The sequence below is a fragment of the Equus caballus genome, chromosome 17 (assembly GCF_041296265.1).
Source record: "Equus caballus isolate H_3958 breed thoroughbred chromosome 17, TB-T2T, whole genome shotgun sequence".
NCBI classification, from domain to species: domain Eukaryota; kingdom Metazoa; phylum Chordata; class Mammalia; order Perissodactyla; family Equidae; genus Equus; species Equus caballus.
Window position 1 is genome coordinate 23,423,902 of NC_091700.1, and position 25,859 is coordinate 23,449,760.

General features: G+C 38.7%; 1 protein-coding gene across 1 annotated transcript in view; it reads right to left on the reverse strand.

Moving 5' to 3' along the window:
* The window catches only part of LOC100059750 (phospholipid-transporting ATPase IB), a 141,876-nt gene that overhangs the window by 84,589 nt on the left and 31,428 nt on the right, over positions 1 to 25,859 (reverse strand). The window contains exons 5-15 of the mRNA XM_070240554.1: positions 24,819 to 24,946; positions 23,834 to 23,945; positions 20,921 to 21,086; positions 16,691 to 16,818; positions 15,581 to 15,658; positions 9,418 to 9,506; positions 8,586 to 8,661; positions 7,473 to 7,578; positions 6,807 to 6,889; positions 5,569 to 5,618; positions 1,061 to 1,130 (exon numbers count right to left, since the gene is read on the reverse strand). Coding sequence (XP_070096655.1) covers positions 1,061 to 1,130; positions 5,569 to 5,618; positions 6,807 to 6,889; positions 7,473 to 7,578; positions 8,586 to 8,661; positions 9,418 to 9,506; positions 15,581 to 15,658; positions 16,691 to 16,818; positions 20,921 to 21,086; positions 23,834 to 23,945; positions 24,819 to 24,946 — 1,086 coding nt within the window. The remainder of the gene's footprint in view (positions 1 to 1,060; positions 1,131 to 5,568; positions 5,619 to 6,806; positions 6,890 to 7,472; positions 7,579 to 8,585; positions 8,662 to 9,417; positions 9,507 to 15,580; positions 15,659 to 16,690; positions 16,819 to 20,920; positions 21,087 to 23,833; positions 23,946 to 24,818; positions 24,947 to 25,859) is intronic.

A 25,859-nucleotide genomic window follows, 5' to 3' on the forward strand; every position in this document is an offset into this window, starting at 1 on the left:
GTGAAAAGATGCTCACTATCATCAGTCACAGCATGGAAATGTAAATTAAAACCACATGAGATACACACCTAGTAGAAGAGCTAAAATTAAAAAGACTAACCATACCAAGTGTTGGTGACAATAGCTTGCAGGAATGTAACCACAGTTGGGTGGTTTCTTAAAAAGTTAAAATACACTTACCATATGATCCAGCCATTTTATTCTTAAATATTTACCAAAGAGAAATGAAAGCATATGTCCATACAAAGACTTTTGCACAAATGATCATAGGAGCATTATTTGTAGTAGCCAAAACTGCAAACAAAATGTCCACCAACAGGTGAATGGATAAACAAACTCTGATATACCCATATACTGGAATACTACTCAGCAACACAAACAAATGAACTATTGATACGAGCCACAAACTGAATGAATTTTAAAATAATTATGAGTGAAAGAAGCCAGACAAAAAGTCATATACACTATGTGACTTTATTTATATAAAAATGTAGTAAATGCAAATGAATCTATAGTGACAGAATGCAGATCAGTGTCAAAACTTACCAAATTGTATACTTTAAATGTGTGCCGTTTATTCTACGCCAATTTTACCTCAATAAAGCTGGGCTTTTTAAAGTAATTATGGTAGTGAACAAATACGTAAGTGATCCAAAAAAGACCAAGATTCACAGAGGTCAAAGCTAATTCCTGAGACTCACCAAATCCCAGCACTTTGGGCTTAGAACTGGGATCAAAGTTCCTGCTATAAACCCTCAGCATCTAAAACCTATTCACTGGCTCTCAATAAAACACGGAGTGACAGCAAATTTTTCATTGACATTAAAGCTTAATAAAAATTCTGGTGTGAGCCACATAAATTTCAGTGGGCTTGGCTGTCGGGGAAGCTTTTTGGCTACCTTGACATGGATTTTTCAGTCTTGGATAATGCGGTCAACAACCTGTGGCGACAGCAGATACAAAACAACAACATTTTCAAATACTGCTGAGTTGTAGAAGGCTCCTACAAGTTGTGGGAACCAAGAGAGGAGCTGATATGAACAATGAATCCAGTGCTTACAGCCCCTTTGCAGTAGGGCCGGAGCTGTCCTGCAGGAGTTCGGACAATTACAGACTTCCTTTTTCTATTACTAAAACAACATTAAAAGCATTAGCTTCTATTTTCCTTAGTACATGGCACTGACACACACAAAAAATCAAAATCAAAAGCATTCTGAGAGAGTCCTCCACTGACCATTAGTGAAAGGGCCAACATGTTTCTTGCCAGTTTCCACTTCCTCTTTCTTTTACCATTACTCTCCACTTTCTTATACTACTACTATTTCTCAGTTACTATTCTTTCTTCTATGGAAATTTACTTATGCAAATATATCTAATCTATTATATATATTACTTATATATTATATTATGTATAATATATATTAATATATTTTATATTAATGTGTATTATATTACTTATAGTACATAATACATATACTATATAATGTAATTTATAATTTATAATGTAATTTAGTGTTATATGTATATAATACATATATTAAATATAATAAAATACATGTTATATACACATACAAAATATAACCATTTAAAAACTGGGGAAGAACGAGGAGAGCAGCCCACGTCTGTGTATCATTCAGTCCTCACAACGTCTCCATCAGGCAGGCCTTCCTGTCTCCAGTTTGCTGCACAGAGATGTTAAACAGCTAGCTTGATAGATGCCAGGTTTATTTTAATGTACAGTTCTGCCTCAAAGTCCTCTAGATTGATTGATTGATTGATTGATTTGTGTATTTATTTATTTTACCGTCGTAGACAAACTTAAACTCATTGATTTTACTCCTGATTTAGCAGCCCAAATAGGCTTGAAGATCTGTTCTCACTGCCAAAGTAAACTGCTCAAAACAGTCCTGCTTCCTTATCACGTCATCCTCCCCACCCACCGCCCTTAACCCTCGGATGGCTCTCCATGGCCTATAAATACTTTTCAAGAGACTCCTACAGATAATCCTTGCAGGAATCTTCACTGTCTCAGCTCTTTCTCATACCCCACAGCCCTACGCCTTGCACACTCGGACTCCTACCACACCAGAAGACCCTCCCTCCCCGGCACAGCTTACATTAGGTTCCATGGCGTCGCCGGCTCCACAGCCTCCTCCTCAGGTAGGTGCCCCCTCCCAACTCCCATATCTACCGGTTGAAATCCTACCCATCGTTCAAAGATGCAACCCTCTCCACAGAGCCTTCCCAAAACGCCTCAGTCAGAAATAATATCTTCTGTGCTTACCCAGAACGCGATATATCCATCTACCTAGTTCTTACCAGATCCTGTCTGGTACTAAAACCGTTTCTGCACATACCTGTCTTCTAACAGACTGTAGGCTCCCACAGGCAAGGGCAGCATCTTTGTCGGGATACAAACCTCCACCCCCTAGCACAGTTCTTAATACAGACCAGGACTCAAAGTTCCTGAAATGATTAGCAGAAGAGCAGCAAGAATTTCTCCCACTGAAAAATTTTATACCTAATTTTCAACTGTGGTGGAATACAGAGGTCCCTTAGGTAAGTGAAAGATACATCAAAGTCTAAACTGCATTTGAGTTGCTATTTTTAAACTTGGCAACTAACATTTTCTTTTCAAAGTAAGGCTACAAAGTGACAAATGGGTATCCTGTCTTTTTGGTTTTCCAACTCATTCTCTAGAAAAAGCATCAGCAAAGACGTCAAGGAGTAAAAACTAGAAGCATGAAGTGTGGATAACTACATGACCACAACAAGCAGCCAAACAGCAGACAAATAAAAATACTACAAACTGAAAACTTAAAGATATTCTGCTCCTTATTACTTGAAGGAATAGGTTACTATCTAAGTTACTAGGGCAAGTAAAAATGGTATAAATACATCCAAGAAAATGATGATCTTTTAAAAACACAAATCGGATAGCACTGCCCTGCTTGAAGCCCTCTAGTGACTTTACATCACACATACAAAAAATTCGACTTCCGCACTGTGTGCTGCAAAGATCCTGCCGCAGACGGATTCTCCAAGCTCGTCTCCAGCACCTCCCTGCTCCTCGCTTCGCTTCCGCCACATTGAGGTTCTTTCTGTTGCTTGACGCTGAGACCAGTATCTCTCAGTGCCTTGCTCTAGCTGTTACTTCTGCCCGGGATGCTCTTCCTCCACGTCTTCACGTGGCTGCCTCCTCCACCTTCAATTATCAGCCCAAATCCCACACCTCGCAAAGGCTCCCTCGGCCGCTCTAAGGCAAACCTCCACCACCAGCAGCTCCACAGTCTGCCTCTGTCGGATCCTACTGTTGATTCTTTCTACAGTGCTCATCATGACCCGAAATTATCTTGTTCATTCACTTCTCTGTTTACTCTCTGCCTCCCTCCACTAGAGTAGAAGCCCCACAAACAGGGGCTCATCATGGCCACTCTAATTCTAGAACAGTGGCTGGCATGTGGAAGATGCTCAAAAATATTTGTAGACTGCATTTAATGCCATGAAGACGAAAATATATTTTTTACATTCTCTAGCTTTTCTTTCACCTCTGGAAGCAGAGATTGGTTGAAAATACCGGGACTTTGGGATCAGATACACCTGATTTGAACCCTGATTCTGCCACTTATTTGCTTAGTGATGTTGGCACGGTTGCTTAAATTGAGCTCCAGCTGCATATCCTTCGAATGGGGCTGCTGCCATCTACCTTGAAGGACTGCTCTGTGCAGGTCAAGCAGACCAATTGGGATCTCAGTCATTAGTTTTTCCACGTTCTCAAGCTCTTCCAACAAGAAAGAATTTTATTTTTCCTCAGGAATAAGATGGATCAAGAAATGGATGGTCAAGCTTAGAACAGAAGTAAGGTTCATAGAAATGATTCCTGAAGGAGAGAAGAAGGATCTCCTTCACGGGGGGAGGGAGGAGGAACGTGGTAAAATCCAAACATTTAAGCATCAGAAAAGAGTGTTCCAATTAAAAGAATAGGAATAAAAATAAATACTTATAGCAAGTGCTATATCTTTTTTTTTGGACGTACCAGGCATTGTTATTTAATCTTCACAGCAATCCCATGAGGAGGATATCAATGCTATCCCCATTTTCTAGGCCAAGAAACCAAGGTCCAGAGAGGTTAGGTGACTAGGAAGGTCATGAGCTAGTAACAGAGTCACAGCTAAGACCACAAATAAACCTTTTCCCTCCTCAGTCTCCCAGGCTCTTTTTACCCTCTCCACTCCTCCTCTCCAAATGGATCCATGCTTGTCATCCTCCCTTCTTTCCTCTTCTTCCTCCTCTTGCCCACGAGGCCCAGACAATACAGCCCCAAAGTAGCCCAATCAGCCACCAAGATGGCCATTTCGCCAGGCCACCAGAGAGCAGCATGTCAGCAAGAAGAGGCGAGAGAAATGTCTTAAACTTCTCTCACCTCCCTGGGAGCCCCATCGGCCTCATCTACTTAAAACACTCTTCATCTGTCCCCATCTCACCCTGAACAGTCTAAGCCAAAGCTTCTGCCCTCCAAGGACGGCCCCAGTGAGTAGTCAGAGAGTGCTTTCCGACAGGAAGACGGGATTAGCAATTGCTTTAAATACTTAGAAAGCTGTTAGAACACTACTCAAGGCCACTGAGTCTTTTAAGTGTCACCTAGCTAGGAGTGCACATTGTAATGACTGGAAATGAGTGCTCTCATAGTAGCAGTGTTTAAATATCAGGAAAGGGGAAAGCTGGAATGAACATTGAGATATATTTTCTTGTAATAAAGTTTTAGAAAAAGCTTTCCTAGAGAGAGGGGGGAGTTGGTAACAACAACTTTTCTGAGGTTTAAAGCTTTTTTTAAAAAATGGCATTGGGAAACAATGCTTTAAAAATATGATTTAAAAAGTCTGGCTTTGGGAAGAACAAATGATTTACTTATTTACTTCCTTTTCTAATCTTTCAGATTCCACATTAGCAAGGCTCAGGTGGTCCAAGAGACATGACTTCATGAGGCTGGAGGAAAGTCCAGTGAAAATAAAATCATCAGCCATAAACTCACAATACTCTTTGGGGAATCAGGCCAGCTGCTGGAGCAGCAGGCCTTCTGAAGCGTAAGGGGAGAAAAGGATTTGGATGCACGTTGTTTCTTTTGAAAAACATTAATTAATTCACTATTTTAAAAGAAATATTATTTAGTTTATTTGCGACAATAATGCCCAATATCCATCCATTCATCAAATATTTATTGAGCACTTACTGGATACCAGACCTGGCGGGAGGTGACTCCTGCCCTCCTAGAACTTATAGTCTAGTTGGCGACACAGTCATTAAATAAACACTCAGATTAGAAATTGCAATGCTGACTGTGACAAGTGCTAGGAAGGAGAGGTGTGGGAACCCACATCACCCACAAAAGGGAGTTTGGCCCAATGAGGCCTGAAGAAGCAAGACCTGAGCTGAGATTAAAGGATGGATGGAAGCGGACTGGAATTTCATGATTCTGTAGTAAAGTTTTGGTTTACATTACCAAATCTCACTGAACAGTCACAGAAAGAGCCCTGGGAAATACATGAAGTGAATGAAAAAGTAGCTTACCTAGAAAACTCCAGGACGTTAAGAATTTCATACGTTAAGTTTTCTCCCATCTACAGAAAGATAAAACAGCAGATTCTTACCTGAAGGAAAAAGTATCCTTGCAAAATAACTCACTCTCCCAAGCACAAACAAGTTTTACCCCCCAAATACCCATCTTTTTCAAAATATAAAGTCTGATAAGATGATGGTGCCCTCCTCTGGCAAGAACAATATTGGCACAAATGTTTCTAATAGTGCCGACTGAAGACTGGAACACCTCTCTTTTCAATCTAAAAGCAGCACTATTGGAAACTTTATAAATACTCTCAGGTTGCAGGGGTACACGGGAGTAGATGAGACAGTCAGCAGACAAAACTGGGAGAACAAACACATCTTTTAATAAAATAGCAGAGATCAAATGAAATCCTTAATGCTGAGATAATTTGAAGAGGTAAACGTGGAAAAAGGTGGTATGCTATAAAATTTTATATCAATGAAACATGCATGTTTTCTAGACTTTTCCAGTTATAGCCTCTTGACTTCCTGTAGCCATGATCAATTTATCTGTGAAGCTACCAGCTCCCAGCTTCACCAATATGACACTGCGGGATTTCAAATAATTTGAGAGTCATCCATGTGGCATATTCTATAGATACAAAGGTGAATTAGTCAGTCCGTCTTGCCAAGGACTCAATGTCTAGTAAACATCCCTAACCACTGCATTATTACTAGAAAAAAAAAAATCAGTGTTGGCCACCATGTTTACACTGCTCCAATTTTTTCCCGTAATATCAAAGTCTTGTGGTAAGTGGTCATCAAGACAGAACAAGAAAATATATACATAATAAAATGAGTAAATGAAAATAATAATAAAACTTGCCAAAAATAATTTGAAACACTTTAATTCTTATAGGAAAAAAAAATAGTGTATTGCTTGAAGGTCTGATGATTCTAAGTCTTCGGAATAGCTCATTTTTATTGAGCACTTTCTCTGTGCCAAGCACTAATTCCAACTACTTAAGATATGTCAACTCATTTAATCCTCACGAAGACCCTGTGACATGCATGATGAGCAAACTGGGGCAAACACAGAGAAGTTAAGGAATGCGCCCAAGAATAGCGGCTGGGAAGGTGTGGGGCAGGTGGGAACCCCACGCACTGTAACTGCAGGGGTTCCTCGTCTGACCGCTGTGTACCTGTGTCTCTCTGGAAAAACAGGTGCGTGTGAACCCTGGGAAAGTATATAGGATGCTACTCACAGCTTCTATGATGATAGAATACGGCGTTCTTGTAGTGAAAACAAAGCCGAGTTTCTTTGCTCCTTTCACTAAAGCTGCTTCATCTGTTAATAAAAATTCTGTGTTAATGGAGACTGAGCAAATGTATTAACATTGAATTTAATTTAATACGGATTTCCATTCTTCAGCTAAAATATCACGTCATATTTTAAACTTGACTTTTTTCATCCAAATGCACTTATCTGTACCTCTAGGGGCCAGACAGTGTTCATGAAAGAGGAAATTTGGCTAAATAGGGCCACTTTCAGTGGGGCTAAGATAAATTCCCCAGGCTGAGAGTGAAATCCTTCCCTAGTTTCATTATGGTCTTGTTTGTGCTCCGGGCCAGTAGTAGCAGCTCCAGAAAATGTTGCAGGTCTTGACCTTACCCCTGCCTGTTACTTATTATAACCTAACATGCCACTGAACCCCGGCCCCGAGAGCCCCCGCCAGCCTCCTTATGGCAGTCTTTGTGGGTCTGGGGAGCCGGAGCCCCAGAGCAGCTGAGGCCTGCACTGTGCCACCAATGCCCCTGACCATAACAACTCCAGGGAAGGAGAAACACAGGCACCATCAGGGGACCAGGGGCAGCATCCCCTCTTCTGTGCTCATCACCTGCCAGGTGCTCCAGGTGCACACAGCACCTACCTGGGGAGGAAGCTTGGTAGATTATATCATTTCCATCTGTCTCAGGAACAACAGTGTGGCACACACACAACAGGGTAAGAAATTCCTTTATATAGTCTTTCATGGGCTATATATAAGAAAGGCACCGAGCTGGTGAGTCTCTTAGAACGCAAGAGTAATATATAATCTGCAGCTTTTACCAACTAAGGTTTTACTTCAGGTATACGCAGAGTCAGGCACCAGCTAAAAACCATATTGTGCAGTTAGCATGTGTCTGTGGAGTGGCTACTGAGGCAGAGACGGTGTGGTAGGCTGGGGAGACCTGCAGGAACAAGATGACCCTGCCCTCATGGAGCTTTTATTCTTATTGGAGAGATAAGCTTTCTCAAAGCTGGAGAAATACATAGGGGCTGTGATAGAGAAAAGAGAGGCTTATTTTAGGTAGGTGGTCAGGACAAAAACACTGGGGAGATGATATTTAAATTAAGACCTAAATGGAAAGGTTAGTTAGCTGTGTTAGGTGACATGTGACAGTGGCACACACTAGACAAGAGGAATAGCACTTTCAAAGGCTCCGGGGCAGGAATCAGACTGGTGCATTTGTGGAGCTTCAAGGCAAGTGTGACTCTAGCATCTTGAGCAGGAGGAACAATACGCAGAATGAGGCTGGAGAGAGGAGCACAGTCACGAGTTTGGGTTTCATCTTAAGTGTGGTGTCAGTCCTTGGAAAGGTTTTAAGCACAGGAAGACACGTACAGACTTATGTTTTAAAAGACCACTTTTACTTTTTAGAAGATTAAGATTTCAAATCAGGTAGATCAATATCTTAAAATAGATAAGTGAAGATATTGGTAGCATGCAATTGAACCAAATAGTTTAAAAGCAGAAGAGAGAGTCTTACACAGATGGCTACCCGGTAAAACGTTCTTGTATAATGTTTGATTTCGGTCACACCAAGTTCAGTGCTCAGTTCATAATATGGGTAAAAAGTCCCTTGCTTACTATAGTAACATCAAAAAATTTCAAGACTCTCTCTTTCCTGGGCTCAGAAAATTATATCTTTTAGGAAACTATACAAATGTTTTAAAGTTATATAGCATTACCCTGTTGACAGAGTGAAAAAAGCAGACTTACATGGTTACTCTCCAAGTTCTGCAATAATGTTGGGTCATCAAATTCACAGGAGTCTGTGATGGGAGAAGGCGGCTGACTGAGGGAGAATGGAGAAGAGCGGTTTTAACAAAAGGTTCCTGATGATAACAGTCGATAACCAAAAGGATCTATAGTGAACACATAGCCCTACCTTCTGTTTTCAGTAAGTCACACCTAAAAAGTCCATAGAACGAGTAAATATTTAAAGTTCCTCCTCTCAGACCTCAAGCTGCAAAATGGCGTTAGAAAATGCCTAAAATTGTGTTGAATACTGAACAGTTATGTGGAATTTGAGACAGAGAAACTACAAAAGCAGTAAAGTCTAGATCCTGGGGTTTTTGAACACCATACAGGAAAGATCTATCCAGGGGAGCGTCCTGGGAACTGCCATTTGAAGTCTGGACCAGGGAGAGCTGTGCTATCATCTGTCAGCACACCAGGACTGATGAAAAGTGTGTTGCAGGGAAAAAGGAAGAAGGGCAAAGGAGAAAAGAATGTCGTCTATTTACCTTAAGTTGTCTATAACATCACTTGTGTTTAACTGATTTCTAAGGGAAAATGAGGGAGGAAATATAACAGTTACAAGACTATAAATATAAAACCCTTTAAGAATTCTAACCACGTATGAAAGCAGATGTAAACCCTATTTTTTAACAACTGCAAGTTTTCATTTAGGTTATATTAGGTTTCAGTCTCACTCAGATACAGTGATAGTATTAGAAATTCAGATATGTTTTGGAGCAAATAAAGGATAATTAACTTTATTAAGAAAAAATATAAGAATTTCCAACAGAGTATGGCAATAAAAACACACCCATAAATTATACCTGCAATGGTACACTTCTTAAATGTCATAATATTGCAAGTGAGGGTTCCCGTTTTATCACAAAATAAGTATTTTACCTAAACAAAGAAAAAACGAACATGATAAACAACATTAAGTTAAAATGTATTAAGAAAACAAAGACAAGATGACATTCTTTCTCTTTAAATCTTCAAAATATTTGAATTTTTAGAAAACAAGAAGTTCGGTCTATAAGAATTCTATCTTTAATATTTATACTTCTTTCAGAGGCCACACTCTTCTGTTAGTTTCACACTGGAAGTGAAATCTCACGGTAATATGCAAAGTAAATTATCTATCTGTTTACCTATCTATCAGATGAAAAAGAAAACCAAACTCGAAGCCCTTTTAATCATGATCACAAAGTATAATGCTCATTTCTAAAGACAAATGGAAATTCTTTAGATGATCACTTCTGTCCAACAATCAACACGAAGCAACATAGAGTTAAACAGTTTTAAAATGTTCGTCAGCTCTGGTGTCTAGTGGTTAAGATTCAGCATGTTCACCGCCCTGGCCCAGGCTCGTTTTCCAGTCGGGGAACCACACCTCCGTCTGTCGGTTGTCAGCGTGGCGGTGGAGTGTTGCTGTGGTGCTGAAAGCTGTGCCAGCGGGATTTCAAATACCAGCAGGTCACCCATGGTGGACAAGTTTCAGTGGAGCTTCCAGACTAAGACAGACTAGGAAGAAGGACATGGCACCCACTTCTGAAAAAATTGGCCATGAAAACCCTGTGAACAGCAGCAGAGCACTGTCTGATGCTGCACTGGAAGGTGAGAGGATGGCGCAAAAAAGACGGGGCAGGGTTCCACTCTGTTGTACACAGACTCACTAGGAGTCGAAACTGACTCAACCAACACCGAGATCTTTGTATTATTTTGGAAGATGAGAGAGATACTGATTAACTTTAGATTTTGTTAACTTTACATTTTTGTTAAATGAAGCAACCAAAAAATGACAATAAAAAGCAGATGCTATTATATATGCGCACAAAAACATTTAAACTATGTAATTTTGAAAGGAAAATCAGGGTCGGAAATGAGATGCAGTAAATGAAAACAAACAACTAGCACAATGGCAACATTAACACTAAAGCAGATGCTAAAGTTCTCAGTGCAAGTTAAAGAGAGATATTAAGTAATGGTAAGACAACATTTACAAAGAAGATACAAGAATTAAGAACCTGTATAAACCAAACAAAACCTAAGTAAATACATAAAACAAAGAGAACTTGATAAAAGTAAATAACACTTAGAGAATTCAGAATATTTCTTTCAGAATTTCAGATTCTTTTAGAGCTGAATTTCTTTCAGATCTGAATAAATAAATATTATAGACATGGAAAAAATTGAAAAATATAATAAACTTGATTTAGTAGATATGGCAAAAAATACATGTTTTTTATGTCCTTTATAAAAATTGATTATGTAATTGGCCACATAAATCATGGACAAAATTTTTAAAGTAGAGGTTTTATAAGTCACATTTGTTCATCATAATGCAATAAAACAAAAAAATTAATTATGAAAAAAGGAACCATAAAGCTTCTTGGAAATTAAGAAATTTAGGTTGATTCCTTCTAGTTTGATTTCTGGAAAAAATATCTAAAAATATCTAAAAAGCAATAAGGAGAGTTCCTAACATAACCCATAATAAAACTTACAGGATTCAGTCAAAGCTGCAAGCAGAAGAAAATGGATGATCAGAAATGTTTCATTATTAAAGAAGAAAAGCTAAAAGTAAAATTGTGCTCAGTTTAAGAAAATACAGGGAAAAAAATCAAAAGAAACCAGTTGAAGGAATTAGAAGAGACAAAAAACTGAAATGAATGAAATGAAAAATAAATTAGTAGAAAGGATGAATAAATCCAAAATTTAATTCACTGAAAAGATCAAGAATATAAATTGCATGAAAATTCTTTAGGAAAAGGGAAAGTGGGTGTGTAAAAATATGTGAGATGAGAAATAAGAAAGGAAATATAACTACACATAAAGAAGAGATTTTTTTAACGTTACTTGCAACTCTACCAAATTTTTTTAACCAGCAGAAATGGATAATTTCCTGGAAAAAAATAAGTTGCCAAATTAAAACAAGAAGTTGAGATGGTAAAGGTGAATAAAGACCTCCTGTTGAAAAGGACAAAAGAGACCTTCCATTTTGTGTAATATGATGAGCTAAATAACGTGAACTGCCCTTCTGATGAAAACTAGGATAATACAGGATAAAACATAAAAACTCATGTTTTTAAACATCATCGCAACATCACAAAGTTGTCCCAGAAGGAAGTAGTCCTCCGAGGTGAAATTCAGAGTAAACTGTGGAAAGTAAGGAGCTTTTTCTCTGAGTGTCAAACCCTGGAAACCTAAAGTTTTCACCTTGAAGGCCGTACAGGATTCCGGAACTAGAAGAGAAAGCAATGGGTTGCCCCAGTGGACAGTGCAAAAGAAGACCCTTCATAAATCTGGCCAAGAGGACAGCCTCTCAAAATAAGAGTTAAAGAGAATGAATTTTCCTGATTAAACTTTGAGGTTGGACAGAAGAAAAACATGCTTCTCTTGAGAATGTTGACACAAGCTGGCCCTTCCAAGGGCTTGTGGCCAAATTCACACCACCTGTGGGCCCAAAACACCTCAAGCAGAGGATTTAAATTAAAGTGGTCTCAGGTGATTGGCAGAAGGAAATGCAAATCCTTTCTGCAGAAACTCAACTTCAACCTAGGCCTCAAAGAATTCCTACCAAAAAAGTTCCAAGCATCATGGGGTCATAATCAAAATAAGGCACCCTAAATGAAAACCACTAGAAAAAAGAGAAACAGAATCAGATCCACAAATCATTCAGGTTCTGGAATTATTAGACTCAAAATATGAAATAACTAGATTTTGTATGTTTTTCAAAAAGAATAGTTTAAAAATATGAGCAAGGAACAGGAAAATAAAAAGAACAAAGCATGTATTTTAAGAGTAAATAAAACTTCTAGAAAGTTAAAATTATAATGGTTGAAAGACTTAATTGACAGATTAAACAGATGACCAGAATCAAATGAAGAGACAACTAGAAAACAGAAAGATGAGTCTGAAGAAATTCTCCAGTGCAGAGAGATAAAGAGATGGAAATCTGAAAGGAGGGCAAGAGACACAAGGATAGAGAGGAAAGGGTTGATGATGTATATTGAGTTGGAGTTCCAAAGGGAGAGAAAATGGAGGCTGGAGATGAGCTGATATTTACGTACAGATCAGTTTTCTAAAGTTCTTCAAAGTTACTGATCCTCAGACTCCAGGATCTCAGTGATCAGACAGAGCATAAATAAAAAGGCAGCCACATCTAGTCACATGACAACGAAACGGCAGCAGTCTAGAGAGAAAATTTTCAAAGCAGAAAGAAAAGACCAATCGCATGTCCAGGGACCAATACTAGATTGAAGAGTGGCTTCTCAAAGTCATCAAAGGCACAGGACGATGAATAGTATTTTCAACGTTCTGGGAGAAAACGGTATTTCAAGACGGGAGAAACAAAACCATTTTCAGACCTAGGAAACATGAGATCTGCCTGCCAACATTCCTTCTCTAAAGGAAACTTTGAGAACATCTTTCAGGCAGTAGATATGGGACCTCAGGTGAGAATTCTGAGTTATGAGAATGAAAGGTGTGCGAAGACATTGGTAAGGAGGTGGATAAATCTAAGTAAGCATTGCTGCATGAAATCATAATCATAATCATGATGTCTTATCTACGGGGTCGAAAGATTTTAAAACCAAAATACTGGACAAAACCAGCATATAACTAAAAAAGAGGCAAGCAGTGTCAAAATGTTTTTTCCTATTGTGGTAAAATATTAGCATATTTAGTACATTCACACATTTGTGCCACCATCCATCTCCAGAACTTTTTCATCACCCCAAACTGAAAGCAATTAAATAATAGGAGAATTCTCCATTCTCTCCTCCCCCCAGCCCTGGCAACCACTATTCTACTTTTTGTCTCTATGAATCTTACTATTCCAAGTACCTCATACAAGTAGAATCATATAGTATTTGTCCTTTTGTGTCTGGCATGTTTCACTTAGCATAATATCTTCAAGGTTCATCCATGTTGTAGCATGTATCAGAATTTCATTCATTTTTAGGGCTGAATAATACGCCATTGTACATATATACCATATTTTGTTTATCCATTCATCCATTGATGGACGGTTGAGTTGTTGCCATCTTTTGGTGTACAAATATATGTTTGAGTCCCTACTTTCAATTCTTTTGTGTATATACCCAGAAATGGAATGGTCGGATCATATGGAAATTCTATGTTTAATTTTTTGAGGAACAACCATACCATTTTCCACAGTGACTGTACCATTTTACATTTTCACCAGTAACACACAAGGGTTCCAATTGCTCCACATCCTCATTTAATACTTACTGTTTTCTGTTCTTGTTGTTGTTTTATAATAGCCATCCTGTGGTGTGAAATGATATCTTACTGTAGTTTTGATTTGCATTTCGTTAAAGATTAGTGATGTTGAGCATCTTTTCACGTGCTTATCAGCCATTCATATATCTTTGGAGAAATGTCTATTTAAGTCCTTTGCCATTTTTTAATTAGGTTATTTGTCTTTTTGCTGTTGAATAGTAGGAGTTCTTTATGTATTCTGGATATTAAACTCTCTATTGTCTTTCTGTTTTCAATTTCATTGATTTCTGCTCTTATCTTTATGTATTACCTACATAAACAATATAATTTTCAAAGCTTGAGTCCTAAAGCCATTTTTATTAAGACGATGTTTAATTACTATCCTAAAGAGTCTAGTGTCAATTGACTAGTCGAGGTAGATGAAGTGACCTTTTCCCAATTGTCAACAGAAAACATACATTCTAAAAGATTAGCAAATAATCGGATGTTCATGAACAGAAAAGGTGGTGGAGATCTGATTATCCCATCCCCCTTCATCTTTAGTTGCCCAAGTTCAAAGGCTATTGATATTGTTCTCCGAACAGGCTTTTGTAGGAGCCAGAAACCTTTTTAAATAAATATTTACTGAGAACTAATACTGTACAATAGGACTAGAAATTAGAAATTATCTCTACCAATTACTGGTTATAATGACTAGCATTAATGAAATCCCTTCACACCAGGTACTATGCTGAGCGCCTTACGTCTACATTACCTTATTCAATCTTCGTAAGAACCTTGTGAAGTGGATGCTATTATCATGCCCATTTTACAGATGAGGAATCAAGGCCAGGAAAGTTACATAAGAAGCCCAAGATGACTCTGCTGGTAAAGGGTGAAGCCAGGATTCACACCCAGGAAGTTTAGCTCCAAAATTCTGCCTTTTGGTACAAGTTATATATTGCCCCCAATTAATTGAAAGATGGAAAATTATAATGTAGTAAAAAATATATTAAGAACAAAAAGTAGTTAGAAAAGAATAATAATTAGAAGTCTCTCTCCTTTTAAGTACTGTATAACTACGGGAGAGGGGTTTTTTCCTAGCTTTATTGAGGTATAATTGACAAATAATAGTGGGAGTTTTTTTTTAACTTAATTTACACTTGTAAAGACGCCCCCATCATTTAAAAAGTAACCGGCTGTCTGTTGTTAACCTGGCCTCATCCTCACCTCTTTCCGTTGTATTGCAGTGACCAGAGGCCCAAGGCTACGTGTGTCCCAATGCCCTGTCAGCAGGACTCCAGGTTAGAGTCTACCATCGAGAAAAACTTGCAAGAAAGAATTAGCAGCTATATGACTGCCCTTCCAGCAGCTGTGGGCAGATGCATGGGTTTGGCAGGCGTGAAATTTTGCAGCAGCCTCTGGAAGCTTCCCTGTGAGGCATCTGACTTAGGGCAGCAGGAGGACGGCCACCGTGGCAGGTCCCAGGGTTCCTGTGGCTCCTTGAGAGTCCTTCCAGCTCCTCCACTCCTTCATAAGCACATAATCACCTCTAGAAGGCCTGTTCTATTTGCAACCCATCATGAATATTATCCATGTTTTGACCAAATTATACTTTTGAAGCTCCATGTGGGAGTCAAGTTAACTATAGTCTGAGCCTGAATTTGACACTTGAACTTTGCACACACTTCTCCTGGATCCACCTTCTCTGAAGCCCCTATCTCGTTGTCCAGCCCTGAAGGGGCCCTCACCTGCCCAAGCTCTTCGTTAAGATTCGATGTTCTGGCCATGGCGTAGACATTGTTTTCTTTATAATGCATATCGTCATCCTGCAAGAAACGAACAAAACAGCCAAGCCACAGAGTCAGGACTTGGTTCAAAATTTCTTTAGGAAGGCCATACTGCCACTGATCTTCTTCCAAGGTGGCTGACATTTAGAAAGAACTCACAATGGGGAGTCTTGACTAGTCGGATTTGGAATGCCAGATCCCAGTTTCTCACATACGTTGGCAGAGGCGATTCAGGAGAGGCCACGCCATGTAGGAACAAATGTCAATGTGCTGGTGACCTGGAACTGGAAGACTCGGCTTCCCAACCCTGGCTGTGCCTCAGACGTGCTCTGGACCTTGAGCGTGCCTCAACTATTACATCTAGAAGTCGGGAGCAATAACACGCACCTCACAGCACTACTGTGAAAACTAAATGAGAACACATTTGAAAGCACTTTGTCTCATTTTGTGGTTGTTAAAATAGCATTCCCCTTCAAATGATGGTAATTCATTGACATATTGAGAGGATCATTTAAATGTGACATCTAATGATTTTTATTTCAAATAAAAATATTTTAAGATATAACTAAAAATTGCAACCCCACATTCAAACTGGAAAATTCGTTTGGTCACAACTTACTAAGCAGTAACTTCACAATACGTGGTTGTCACCTGAGAATCGTTTTTTTTTTTAATTTGAAGTGATTCTAGAATGGCTTTATTTCTGTCATTCTTGCCAAGATCTGCAAATCTATTGTAAGTCTACTGGACTCTCTTTCTCTGTGACAATCTTAAGTTTTAATGGATTGACTATCTCTCTACGCTTGCTATGAAGCCACTGTCTCTTAAACCTTTCTTATTAACTAGAAAAAATATATATAAAAAAATGGTGTCCTCAAGAGTGACACACAGAGGCCTGGGGACTCTGAATCAGATCGACACCAATGGTTGGCTCTCCTGTCGAAAGCACAGCTGTCCCATTGGCAGCACCGGCCCCATGATAAGAACTCAGTTAGTTACATGGATTCTTAAAAAGAAAACAAAAGCCATAGCTCAAGAGAGAACTTTTAACTTTCTGATTTTAATACTCACCCAGTTTATAAACAGGGTCTGAACATATTTCACCATTTCCAGAGTGACCAGCATACTAATGGGGATGAGATTGTGGTACAAGGTAATGAACACCAATAAATCAAACCCAAAGTTGTGGGAATTGTAATCTGTGGAAGAAAATCAGAAGAACTGTGTCACAGCTTCAGGCGATATCTTTATTCATCTCTGTTTGCATTATTACATTATTAAATTGTGGAATTTTCTCCATGAAGATTACTATTAAAAGTATAATTATGCGCACACAGCTATAAAATGGTTTTAAAAATATTAGGTAAGCACCAACCACAGAATAAGGTGTACTGGAAGCATTGAGAGACAAGAGCTAATAAGAGACAGGCCCTGTCCTCAGGGAGCTCTGGATGCAGCTTGAGAAAGCAAGACGAGTCAGCAGTTACGGTGTGATGAATTCCACGATGGTGCTGTGCACAGTGTAGCAACACCACAAAGCAGAGGGCCCAGAAAGGGGTTGCAGAAAAGGGGGTGAGCAAAGCTTTGAAGAAGGGAGTTTGTTAAATCCAGGAGATGAGGGGAAGGAATGAGGAGGACATTTTAGCTGGCAGTAACAGTAGCTTTGAAGTCAAAGAGAGAATTATTATAACCACTTTTAAGACTCAGGGAAAGTAGGAAAGTAAAGCCCAAAAACCAAATATGATACTTGGTAAAACCTAGTGATGTACTCATTTTTAAACAGATAGGTGTGTTTGATAGGATAATTTTCCAATAAGAATTCAACCAAATTTCATAGAAATTTACTTAAAAATATCTAGAAGGTGTTCAGGGGATATACACACACTGCCTTATATACACCTTTCTGAAAACTTGCATCTCAATCTTACATGTTAAATTTATATGGTTGAGTTATGGGAGGAGGGGTCATAACTGAAAAGAACTAAACAGAAATTAATTTGTAAGGAACATTAATTTAATTAAACACAAAGCTGCATAAATACAGACAAAATTAAATAATAGTTTTAAGTCAAAATTTTATATTCATTTTTCGTAAAAGGGAGCATACTTGTAATTTAGAACAATAGTAGTTAAACGTAGATTTCTAAATTCCATCGACCTAAAAGTCAAGTTCAATTCACTGCCACATGTATTCAAACTGTTATCACCTTGAGTTTACTAACTTTCCCCTATTTGCCATGATTATACTTTTATACCTAGTGTATTACTTTATGGTTATAAATCATTCTTTTAAGAAAACTACAGGCAGATATTACTATGACCATTTTATGGACAGAGAAATGGAGACAAAATCTTTAGTGCTTGGTAAATTTCTAATCACTGAAAATGCAGTCATAACTTTAATTACCCGATGTCTTTTTCTTCTTTTGGACTGGAACATCCTGAGCGAAGGGGTGTAGTCCAGAGCCAATTGTAGGTTCTTACTGCAAATAAGCACTAACTTCCTCTGTGCTTTTTTGGTAAACACATGTAACCTGTTTCACTTTCATAAAACTAGGGGTTGGACTAGAAAACTATAGAATTCTGTTTCAACTCTGAAGTTATTTCTTTTAGCCAATCAATTAATTACTGAGTTCCTACTATGAAAAGGCACTGTTCCTGGAGTTAAAGATACAATGATTCCTGTCCTCAAAAATTCACAATCTAGTTGTAGGGAAGGGATGAACAATAATTATAAAACATGGAAATGGAATGATAGCTATTAAGGATATCATTATAGAAGCCAAAGAGGGCTCCTAACTAAAAAACAACAACAACAAAAAAAAACAAAAAAAGAGGGAGGTAAGACATAGGAAACGCTTCTGGAGAAGGTAACGCTTCAACTTGGTCTGAAATGAAAAGAGGCAGGTACCAAGGCAAGAAGAGACGAGACACGCATTTGAGGCAGAAGGAGAACTGGACCAAAGGTCTGGAGACGATGAAGCAGCCAGTGGATGAAGGATCATGAAAAAGACCAAAAAGGAGTCCTCTATGAATAGACGCTAAATGCTAAGGAAGAAGGGGTGAGATGTCAAGTGATGGAGATAGGACCAGGTTATAGAAGTCCTGATGTACCAGGCTAAAGGAGATTTATCTTGACCCTGTAGGCCAGAGGTCAGAAAACATTTTCTCTAACAGCCAGAGGGAAAATGTCTCAGGCTTTGCAGGCCATACAGTCTCTGTTGCAACTACTCACCTCTGCTGTTGTAAGCATGAAAGTAGCCACAGATGACAGGTAACGAATAAGTGTGGCTGTGTTCCAATAAAACTTTATTTACAAAAACAAGCAATGGGCCATTGGTGGTAGTTTGCCAACCCAGTACAGGCAACAGGACACCACCGAAGCTACTTTACATATTCATAACTACTTTTCACATGCATCCTTCTGCAAACTGTGTAAAGAGTGAATTTTTGTGGAACTTGGCTGAGAACTGGGCAATCACTTAGGGAACTGTGGCAGACAGATGGAGAGGAGTGTGCCCACAGAGAAAATGTTGGAAAGGTAGAGTCAGCAAGACTTTGGCACTGATTGGATGATGAAGGCGATGGGTGCAGGAGTGGGGAAGAGAGCAGCAAGCTGAGAAAGAGAGGTAAGAATGACCTTTATGTTTCCAGCTTGGATGGTTGGATGGTGGTACTTACAATTTACATGGAGAGTATTGAAAAAAGACACTGATTTGGGGGGGGGGAAAGATGAATTTAGTTTTGTGCATGCTGAGGTAAGAGGCCTACAGGACATCTAGAAAGCCACGTGTAGGCAATAATGAGTTAATAATTCATAGAGAGAGCTAGCCTGGAGGCAACCAGGTAGAAGACATCAAGTGATGGTTAACAGTTGAAATTATTAGTGGGTGAGCTCTCTTAGAAAGATTATCTTGCATGAGACAATTAACCCTTAAGAAGTTGATGAAGTCTCTCCTGAAGAAAAAAATAACACACGTACATATGTGAAGAAAACTTTTCCCAAAATTTTGAGGATTTATGGACCAAATTTGAGGAATTCTTGGTGAGCAGGATCCTGAAAAACACCAGCATTTAAAAGGTGGATCAATGAGTCAAATAGGGAAGAGTTTTTTTAACAAAGATCAGAAGAGGGGACAGAAGTCCAATTGGATAGAGACTTAAAAATGAGCCCCCGCCTTGGCAATTAGGAATTTATTCCTAACCTTGAGCAACAATTTCAGTAGACTGGTTGAAGTAGACAGCACACTGAAATGGGCCCAAGAATGACCAGGCGGTAAGGAAACGGAGACAGTGTGGGTTGTCTCTTCTTTCAAGAGGTCTGATCAAGAAGTGAAGAAGAGAGCAATTGTACAGTATATGCAGAACTTGACACTTTTTACAGACATCAAAATATCAATGACTTCTGTAAGCTTTTATGTCTGTTTCAAAAATGAGATAATATTCACACTCTTGGGCTAGAGAAAATTAAACAAGCAAATTTAAATCAAGATTACTTTTTTCAAATCATCTAAAATCTGTAAGCTTGAAATAAAAACTCAACAGGTAACATCTAGAAACCCAGATCGCATAAGAATGAATCCTTGATTTTTTTTTATCAAACTACAGAGTCTGTATCTTAGTTTCTTTATTCCTAAAATGCTCCCAAACAGATCCTCTCAAGGGAAGTTAGAATAATTTAAAATCCTCAGGAGATAGATTAGAAAAGGCAGAAAGATGTATAATGGTGTACTCTGAAAACACGGAAAGACATAAAAAAAAAAATGCTGAACTTTTCATGCCAAATACCAGTTTACCTTTAAATCAGTCAACTGAACCACTGAATCTCCCTCAGTGCCCTTGTCCTCATTTCCTGGGCACCATTCATTGTCCTGGAAGTACTGTACTAACCCAATGAGGTAGGTACTGTCCCCATCTTCAAAGGAGGGAAGTAATGCTCAAAGAAGTAAAAACCTTGTCCGAATTCTCCTCGTGACTAAGCGGTACAACCAGAGGCATGGCCTTGTGTATCTGACTCACAGTCTCATGCCTCCACCCTGACTCCTCTCACTCCTTTATTCTGGAATGCCAGGATTATGTGGAATTGACAGAACAAGCTTTAAAAAAAAATATCTGAAAACAGTCTGTTTCTAAAGCTCATTAATCCTCAGTTTTTCAAAAAAAAAAAAATATATATACCAGTTAGAATAGAACAAGTGCCTTCCCTTTTAAATAAAAACATGGAAGCAAGTGTTTAAAGTCACTTTTTAAAGCATTTAAACTTCCATAAATGGCAGCTTATTGCCACCCTCTGACACTCACCCTTCTTCCTGATGTACCAAATGTCTGCTCCATACCTTCGATTCCAGAGAAAGGCTCCCACACAGCTCACCAAGGACATCGCCAAGAGCAGCACGAACAGCGCCAGGATCTGCACGTTGGCCAGTTTCTCCACCTTTGACCTCTTGAGAGGCGATTTGACTGAATTCTGCACAATAGTCCCCATACACCAAAAAGAACAACAACAACCAACCAGAACAAAACAAACAGAGGAATTACAGCGCACAAACATTTTGATGATGACAGGAAGTCACAACTTCCAACAGGTAAAAAGTAGAATACATTTTTTTACAGATAACTAACAGATTAAAAGGGTGCCACGTTGTTGAATGAGCATGGCTTTTCCACTTCAGTCCTTCGAGCATCTTTTACTAGTTCGTAGAAAACATTCACACAGCAGGTCTACCACTTCAACGTTCTAGAGTTCTTAAAAATCAGATGCGGCAAATTGACAGCCTGGGTGATGTTCTGAATAGGCAAAACAAACAAACGAAAACCTCACTAATTTATTGGCCTTACTGCTTCTAGTTATTGGATTATTTCCAGTTTAAAAACCGTGGTAAGACAGTCTTCACTTGAGTCTGTTGAGAAAATATTCAAGATTTTATCAGTATGATAATTGCTCTAGGGGCCAGCCCAGTGGCGTAGTGGTTAAGTCCACAGGCTCTGCTTCGGCAGCCTGGGGTTCACCGGTTCAGATCCCGGGCACAGACCTATGCATTGCTTATCAAGCCATGCTGTGGCAGGCATCTCACATATAAAGTAGAGGAAGACAGGCACAGATGTTAGCTCAGGGCCAGTCTTCCTCAGCAAAAAGAAAAGGATTGGTGGCAGCTGTTAGCTCAGGGCTAATCTTCCTCAAAAAAAAAAATTGCTCTAGCACATACATATTTTAGGGAAACCAAAGCTCTGGGTTGGGGATACAGTGAGAGCTTTAAACAATAACTTTCTGTTAACATTTCAGATTTGTCCATAAATTTCTGTCTAATCATCTGCAGAGGTCTACTGGGACATTGGAAAATATATACCCCTATATTTTTAACTTATATTTAACTTTTCAATTACACTTTACCAGATGAAATTTACCATTTCTACATTTTCATTAAAATGTAGAAGCATAAATGCTCCAAGTTTACAAATTATGAAAATATAAGTTAGTAATCCAGAGTACTCAACTTTCTTAACATAGCACAGAAATAGATAAGGTCAAAAAAAAATCCTCAGCTTAACTGCATTAAGCATATTACAAGAGAACATCCTTGTACGTGTATGCGTATGTATATGTGTACGTGTATGTGTATGTACACATACATACATACATACACATTTCCCCTCTTTGGTTGACTTGTTTGAATAATGACTTCAGATGCTATATAATATAGAATAGTTTTCAGCTAAGTGTGCTGGCTTTAAAATCTTTTGGTAAGGAAATATTTACATTTACCAGTTCTTTCTTTCCTAGAGTCATGAAAAGCCCCTCTCTGAGGTTTTTGTTATTCTGAAAGGACACAATCAAATGTATAATAAGCCCTGCAGAGATTTAGATCCACAAAATGACGTGACAGAGCAGGATGCACTTTATCATGAGCTGCAGCTCAGACCAATCATGCTGGGAGAACGATGGAATGGTTTTTTCAAGTTACAATAGGCATTTAAATCTCAGATGAAATATTGTGCTACCATGTATATAATTAAGTAAGATATGTTATCATTTGAACACAACTGAAGACAAAAACACGTCGTGTTAGAGAATTGTGCATTTTACAATTGAATCACAGGTCACAATTATGTGGGTTCTATGTTGACTTTGGCTCCCTGCCCAGATCTGAACTTCCATCTGTGGATAAACTTGTGCTTATATCACTGTCTTAGCCTGGGTTCCTTAGGAAACAGAGTCTGAGGAAAACTCACACATTAATGCATTATTGCAGGGTGCAATCTCAGGGCAGGAAGAGTGAGAGGAAAAAGGACAGTGAGACAGAGAACGGGGAAGCAAATACAAAGTAGTATGTCACTGAGCTAGTCAAAGCTTTGCAGGAAAACACACGCAGTTCCTCTGTCATGCAGGCCCCAACTTTCCTCTGACTGGTCTCTCACCACTCCGTGCTTCATCCTCTGCCATCTACACTCCAGGCACACTGAGCTGCACTCACCAACTGGCCTTTGGACACATGCCGTATTCTTGGCCTAGAGCTCTCTTAGCTGCCTCCCCTTCTCTAGGACCAATCCCCGTGCCCTTTACATTTCCATCTGTTCTATCAGCTTCAGGCCTTAGTTTCCATCTTCCTTCCTCACAACAGCCTCAAGGTCATTTTGGACAGGGCCCCTACATACACACACAGCATCCACCCCTCCTCACTTCCCACTAGTGTTATATTACCTTGAGTGTCTTCCTTTACAGACTACAAGTAACTTGAGGGCAGGAAACAGGCCTTGTTCCCTACTGTACCCCAGGGGCTTAGCACGGTGTCTGGCATAGCGGCTAGAGATATTTGTGGAAGGAACAGTCAAAGCCAAATGTTGTGTTTTAGCAAATGGAAAAATGCATAGACTTATTGTCGAGTTACTTCTCATTAATAAGAGAATTTCTCATTCAAGAAATTCCTGCTCCAAGACAAAATGTCCTGAGTGGTTCTCAAAAGATAACAACTGAGAGGAATGGTACACAAGAGAAATAACTTACATAGAACCTTTAATGTCATTTTGGCAAAAATAAATATCATAAATAGGAGCCATATATAGACTAAAATAAACATGGACTTCCCTTCAAATTTCAGGTTAATAAACAGAAATAAGCTCCCTAAGTTCAACAGATATATATTCAACATCCTCACTTCATAAAAGCAGAAGGAAAAATCCAGAAGCAACACTATTTGTCGTCGCAGATTATTTTACCTGCATGAATTTCGTTTCAAATCCAGTGTAAACAACTATGCCAAGGATCCACCAAGTATTTTTAAGCTGTGTACCTCTTAGCACGACCTGGTCAGGCCCAATTGGAAGAGGGCTAAAAATTAAAAAGAGCATTTATTAACTACCAAAAAAGCTTTTTTTCTTTTCACAATGTAAAACAAGCCTGGGCTTTCACCGTAAAGATATTTCCTTTTGCAAGTTCAACTTTATGGGCAAACAGCAATAAAAACAAATGTGTCTTCGTAGAAAGTACCTATTCCTAAAAGAGCATGGAAAAAAATCTGCTTTGTCCTCCATTTCGCACCATTCCAAAGGTACATTGATCACAAATTTTACAGAGAAAAACATCTCTTATACTTAAGGTGACTATATAATTTATTGTCAGGGAAGATGACGTGAACAAATAAATCCCTGTATGCTAATTTGGCAATCTGTGGAAGGGATTACGTGTGGTCATCCAGAGCACAGAAAGCAAGCTCAGTCGGCCATATTGACCTGGCCTCCTCCCCTCCCCACTGAGCTGACTCACTATATAAAAGACATTCCCATGAAAGTCTTAAGTGGAAATCAAGTGGCAGTGGAACAGAAGTTGGGAAAACTCGTCCATCATTATCAAACCACAATCCTAGTGGCTTCTCCTCTTTGATGACTTTCAAGATCCTGTTCTTCCCGCTAATTCATCCCAACGAATATGCTAAATACTTCTACTCAAAGGAAACTTGGACCTGACTTCTCTAGTGCTACCATCGGCAGGCATACTGATTCAGAAAATGCCATAAGCTTTCCACTTATCTTTAAGAATTCTTTTTTAACAATTACCTTGATAGCTCAGGTTATTTCAAAGTCAAGTAAAATATGAAAATACTATAATATAATGTTTTAAGATGTTATTTACTGAGAGAACAAAAACTGCCACATTCTATGTTTCATAAAAGAAAGGAAACGTTTGAGAAGAGAAAGATGATACCTTTTACCACTTAGGCACAAGGTTCCCACAAAGCTATTGAAATGACAATGAGGTCCTGCACATTCTATTTTTCCAGATAGGTTTGACAACTGCTTTTCTGTTTGCATTTCAGCTGTTTCTGACAAAGCCTACAAAGCAAAATCAAATGAAAAAAATGAAAATAAAATTTTAATGGCAAAGTTCAATGTCTCTGATAGTTAATAAAAGAAGATTATGGAAGTCAGTGTCTAAAAAGGGATTGCTCTTAGCAGATAGTAAATAATATACATCAAACTTTAACATAAACTGTGTTAGAAGACTTTGCCATACCAGCATTTTGCAAATGATTTTAATAAGGTTGAAAGAGGTAGGAAAGTTAAGTTTTCATCACCTGTCTATGAAAATACTATTTTTGAAAGTGTAATCACCATAACCAAACACTAAGTAATGTTTGACACGTTTATGTCTGTAGCTGATGATGCTGACCTCCGGACCACACTTTAACTAACAAGGATTTAGAACAATGGTTCCAAACTCTTGAGTGCATCAGGTTCACCTGGAGGTTTTGTTAAAATACAGATTGCTGGGATGCACCCCCAGGGTTTTTTATTCAGTAGGTCTGGTGCGGGGTACCAGAATTTGCATTGCTAACAGCTCCAAGAGGATAGTGATGCTGCTGGTCCAGGGATCACACTTTGAGAACCACTGATTTAGAAAATGTCTCATTCCAATAAGATGATCTCAACCGTCCAGAGAGAAAAGGCAGATCATCTTCAAGAGAGTAAGAATCAAACTGTCATAAGTCTTTTAAAGAGCAGTACAAGATACAGGAAGACAGAGAATTTTTATTTTCAAGTATTTAAATAAAAGACCTTTAAATCTAGAATGTTGTATCTTTCCAAATATCCAACATATGTGAAGGTTTAAGACAAATATTCTCAGGCATGCATGCAAAGTCTTAGAAGTTTTGACAGTCAGAAACCTACACTTGAAACAGTTCAGGATGAACTTCTATTCATCAAAAGACACCTTAAAGAAAGTATTAGAGCAAGTTACCAACTG